The 5586-nt window shown below is 37.7% G+C and overlaps 1 protein-coding gene across 1 annotated transcript; it reads left to right on the forward strand.

The window, feature by feature from the left end:
- The first annotated feature begins 920 nt into the window (after nucleotides 1–920).
- LOC130997349 (transcription factor MTB1) lies at nucleotides 921–3711 on the forward strand. The gene is made up of 2 exons (XM_057922640.1): nucleotides 921–1261; nucleotides 1383–3711. Exon 2 carries the CDS (start codon nucleotides 1611–1613, stop codon nucleotides 3432–3434), a length of 1824 nt encoding a protein of 607 aa, XP_057778623.1. The 5' UTR covers nucleotides 921–1261; nucleotides 1383–1610; the 3' UTR covers nucleotides 3435–3711.
- Nucleotides 3712–5586: the final 1875 nt, after the last annotated feature.

Consider the following 5586-nt stretch of genomic DNA (forward strand, 5'->3'; position numbering starts at 1 on the left):
GACGCCGTCGCCCTATGCCCAACACAAAGACCCACAAACAGAAAATGAGGCTTACGACTAGTTATACGCCGTCGCCATAAGACTCCCGCGAACCCCAAACCAAGCCAAAAGAGAGCCGAAGTAGGTCAGCGCAAAAAGACCAATCTCCCCGAAGAGAGAAGAAGCAACAATTTCGGCCGGTGAGATGCCGTCGCCAGAAACTGACACCCCTTGAACAAACAAACCGAAGGGACAACCCCTCAAAAGCAGAAAGGGAGATTACACTGCCGGTTATACGCCGTCGCCGTGAACATCCCTTCTGTCTACCAAAAACCATTGATCCCTGGAAAGTCATTTCTGAAAACAGCTCTGCTCTCCACCCGTGTGCTGCTCTGGACGAGACTGCAGAGCTGCAAAACTCATATAGAAATGAATGGTCGAGGTTAAATTATAAAGATTGATCGTAAGTCATAAGGTATTTTTTGATAAATAAGGGGTGTTTATATAGTTGAACTCATATTATAAGAAAGAAAAAGATATATTTTTTATGTGGACACTAAATAAGATAATTGTGCTGTATTTTTGGAGGTGATATTAAATATTATATTCATCCACTACAAGTGTAATGTGGTTTAAAAACACATATTTAATAAATGGTGAAAAGATGTGTGTAAAATAGAAAAATAGACATATCAAAATTAATTTGTTCGCCTTCCCCAAAAAAAATTGTTAGACAGCTTTGAAATAGATAATTAAATAAATTTTGTTATAAATACTAAATATATATAAATATATATGTAATAGTAAAACAAAAATTCCACATTTATTATAAGCATATTAAAATGCAAAAAGACAGACTTTTTTTTTTAGTACAGATGAAGTCTGAATCTTGACTTGTACATAGCTTTATGTGCTCGTAGGAATTAAAAGAAAAGAGAAAAGAAAAGAAAAAAAAGGAAAAAACAAGATTGTTGCCGACTGCACAAACTCTCTCTCTCACACACACACACTAACCATGGTTACTTTTTCACTGTTCTGCAAACCTCAAACCCAAACTTCATACACATGCAGCAATTTGGGCAAGAAAATTTAGAAACACAATACACAAACAGCTAACATATCTTCTTCCTTCTCTTCTGCTCTGCAAAAAAGAGAAAAGAGGCCGCAAATAAATTCTCCTTGTTTCCGCTGCTGATTATTTCCTTCAATAAGGTTTTTGATTTTCTGCCATAGGCTCATAGCAATACATACTTTCTCGGAAGTGGATGAACTCGAGATACTGGTGAGTAATTTGCCTTCAATTGCTGCTCTTCGTCGATTGCTTATTATTCCTGAATTTAATGTTTTGCTTACATTTGAATGATATTTTTTCGCCTTGTTTGTGGACATGCATGTTTCTGTAGATACCTTGTGTTTGAGATCTGATACTAAGAACTGCGGCTTGTTGCGATTTCGCGAGTAAAGGTTGAATTTCTGTGATGGAGTGATGTTGGATTGGCTTGTGAGATGAGTTTGGTTTCCGTGATTTGGAAATTTTCAATCGGCAAGTACTGGAATTTTTGTTGTTTTTCTCAGTTATTTGGGTCTTTTGAAGCTGAACCACCTGTTGAGAATTAGGATTAGAAATTGGCATGGGGGTTGTTGGTTGGAGTAATGAAGATAAGGCGATGGCAGCAGCGGTTTTGGGAACTAAGGCTTTTGATTACTTGATGTCGAGCTCAGTTTCTGCTGAATGCTCGTTAATGGCGATGGGGAGTGATGAGAATTTGCAGAATAAGCTTGCAGATCTTGTAGAGCGCCCAAATTCTTCCAATTTTTGTTGGAATTATGCAATTTTCTGGCAGCTCTCTAGGTCCAAGGCTGGGGACTTGGTGTTGGGATGGGGGGACGGGTGTTGTCGAGAACCTCGTGATGATGAGGAATCTGAGGTTACTCGAATTCTCAAAATGAGGCTCGAGGATGAATCTCAGCAGACAATGAGGAAAAGGGTTCTCCAGAGGTTGCATACTTTGTTTGGAGGAGGCGATGAGGAAAATTATGCTTTTGGATTGGATAAGGTAACGGACACTGAGATGTTCTTCCTGGCATCAATGTACTTTTCCTTCCCCAGGGGCGAAGGAGGCCCTGGGAGGTGTTTTGGATCTGGCAAGTATGTCTGGTTGTCGGATTCATTGAAGTCTTCCGTTGATTACTGTGTTAGGTCATTCCTTGCAAAGTCGGCTGGCATGCAAACTATTGTTTTGATCCCAACTGACGTTGGGGTAGTTGAATTAGGGTCGGTCAGATGCATCCCGGAAAGTATGGAGCTAGTCAAGGTGGTTGGATCTTCCTTTTCGTCGTTTTCTTCACTCCTCAGGTCGAAACAAGCTGCAGCTGCGGCTGTGGTGACAGTAACGGACAAAAAGGATACGAATGCCCCCATTCCTAACCTGGCTATTGGTAACCGACCAGAAGTTGCTCCCAAGATTTTCGGGCAGGACTTAAATTCAAGCCATGTGCAATTTAGGGAAAATGTTTCCATTAGGAAACCAGAAGTGCAAGAAAGGACTTGGGACGCAAGTGGAAACAGGAACAGGCTACCATTTACCAACAATCGCAATGGTTTTCATGGCGCTACGTGGACACAGTATAGTAATGTAAAGCTAGGGAGTCCAGTAGATGTTTACAGTCCTCAGACTCCAGCCAAAAAGCGTGCTGAGGTTGCCAACGGGAATAGAGAGGAGTTCATGATTAATAATTTTCAGCATCAAAAGCCAGCTCAAATGCACATAGATTTTACTGGAGCGACCTCAAGGCCTTTAACCTCCTCACATCCACAGAGTCTCGAATCTGAGCTTTCAGATGTTGAGGCTTCATGCAAGGAAGAGGCTGCAGGCCTATCAGAAGATAAGAGGCCGAGGAAGCGTGGTAGGAAGCCTGCCAATGGAAGAGACGAACCCCTCAATCATGTAGAGGCAGAAAGACAGCGAAGAGAGAAGCTGAACCAGCGCTTCTACGCTCTACGAGCTGTTGTACCAAATATCTCTAAGATGGATAAAGCTTCCCTCCTTGGAGATGCTATTGCTTACATAACCGAACTGCAGAAGAAGCTCAAGGACATGGAGTCTGAGAGAGAAAGACTTGGCAGCATATCGAGAGAAGCATCTGTTTCAGAAGCTAATTCTAACAGAGAATCACAAGACCTGCTGGCTTCGAGCATTAACATCGAAGCTGGCCGTGAAGAAGTCACTGTTAGGATTAGCTGCCCGCTGGACGCCCATCCAGCATCAAGAGTCATCCAAGCAATCAATGATGCACAGGCAACTATCATCGATGCAAAAATGGCTACAGGGAGTGAGCGAGTGTTCCACACATTCGTTGTCAAATCCCATGGATCCGAACGACTAACTAAGGAGAAGCTGATCGAAGCGTTTTCTCGTAGATCCAGCTCTCCCCATCAGTTATCTCTCGGGTAATAGAATAACGGTGTTGAACAAATCAAGTTAGTTGCCTTAATATGCAGTGTATCATCATAGAAAGCTTTTGAGGAGATTTTGATATGCAGCAGTTAATGCTAGAAATAGGGGATGAAAACTTTCTTTTGACCTTCTAGGATAGCAAATCTCTAGTTGCTTATAGTTTTATACATATTTAGTCGATCGCAAGATTAATTAAACTTATCAATTTTAGATTTCATCTTTATTTCTTTTCTTCTTTTTGGCTTCTGGGAATATGTATATCTGATTTTGCTCATTTTCTTGTGTTCTAAGTTTTGTACGTGTTCTAATCTAGTTGAGATATGAAGATAGCACATCTAGAAAGCATATGATTTTCACGATAGTATTTTACCTGAATTGACATGTGTGTGAAAGTCGATTATTGGATGAAATGTTATATGTTTCTGTCAAGAACTCGGGATGATGCTTTGCTTTACTTGCTCAATAATCTTACTACAGATGTTGAAGCAGTAAGTGTGGAAAGGGTTTCTGTGTTGATGGTTTGTACTTTGTAGACTTTTACCATGTAAGAAAAACAGTTGATTTTGGTCTGAAAAAGATGAAGATGTCATAATGCATGTAAGAAAATCTGAATTTTCAACGAAGTCGTCTCTCTCTCTCTCTCTCTTCAATAACTATCTGATTTGAATTAATTAGGAGTGGAGCCACAACTTGTTGATTGTGAATAAAAAATGTGAAAGCCGTACCCTAAAAAAAAGAATGTGAAAGTCGTAGCGATAAAGGTATGCAATAAAACGTTTTTAAGACGTGAAATATTGGGAGCAACTATAGCGGTGTATATCTTGCACACATTAAAAAAAATTGGTTTGCATAGTTTAATCTATGTATACAATGATTGATATACATTTTGCTTATTTAAATAGGAAAAAAAAAAAGGAAAAGGAGATGGGATGTATGATGATTGATTACTACATATTCATTATTATCTTGGATATATATCTGAATATTGTATGAGTCGGCTCTGGTTTCTCAAGCAAGTATGCTTTAATTCGTTAGTGAAAGTGTTAAACATAATGAAACTCACTAGGGTGCGTTCTTTTTTATTGTAAATTATCACAAGAAAATAAAAGATAATCAAAATTTCACACTTTAAATCTTTCATTTCTTTTCTCTCATTTTCTACTTAATTTTTATTCATTTCTCATTTTACTATAAATGATGGATAATATTATCACACCATTTTTGGAGGGATAATATTATCCCTTCTTTGTAGTGTAAATGAGAAATGAGTAAGAGTCAAATAGAAAATGAGGGAAAAAAAATGAAGGATTTAAAGAGTTAAATTTTGTTTATCCTTCATTTTCTCATGATAAATTTACAACCAAAGAGAACGCACTCTTAAATTTATCATTTACATCTTATGTTATACCTCCAATTTTTAAAACATGAAACCATATCACAAAATTTATTGCTCCCTCCGTCCCGCCGAGCTGGAGACGTTTCTTTTGGGCACAGGAATTAATAAGTTGTAGATTAGTGTTTTAAGTGTGTAGTATAAAAGTAATAAAGTAGGAGGTAGAATATAATAAAGTAATAAAGCAGGAGAGAGAATATAATAAGGGGTGCAATTAGTTTTGTAAATTAGTGCTTTAAATTACCTAATTTTTGCCAAAAAAAAGAAATGACTCAAGTTCGGTGGGACAACTCGAAAAGGAATACGACTAAAGTTCGATGGGACGGATGGAGTACATTTTATACTCTTAGGGTGCATTTACTTTTATTGTAAAATTTTCATTGAAAAATGATGAATAAAAAAAATATTATATTCTTCTCATTTTTTTTATTACTCCATCCGTCCCATTTGTATTGGCCCCTTACTTTTGGGCACAGAGATTAAGAAAGTCTTTATTTATGAGTTAAGTAGGTGGAGTGTTTTACTTTTACCCACTTAAGAGTGCTTATTTTTGCTATTTTAAGAAAAGGACCAATACAATTGGGTTGTCGCCAATACAAATGGGAAGGAGGAAATATATGTTTACTAGAGATGAAAAAATCAGAAAATATTAAAAAATATTTCACACCCTTATCATAAGATAATATCATTGAAAAGAAAACGAGTGAAAAGGAGCTACCCGAGAAAAAAAAATCACTCTATTAAAAGAAAAAATTT

The sequence above is a fragment of the Salvia miltiorrhiza genome, chromosome 8, assembly GCF_028751815.1.
Source record: "Salvia miltiorrhiza cultivar Shanhuang (shh) chromosome 8, IMPLAD_Smil_shh, whole genome shotgun sequence".
Lineage (NCBI taxonomy): Eukaryota > Viridiplantae > Streptophyta > Magnoliopsida > Lamiales > Lamiaceae > Salvia > Salvia miltiorrhiza.

What these genes read in the sequence shown, in the direction of transcription:
- LOC130997349 (XM_057922640.1), top strand. Translation starts at nt 1,611, where the DNA reads ATGGGGGTTGTTGGTTGGAGTAATGAAGATAAGGCGATGGCAGCAGCG.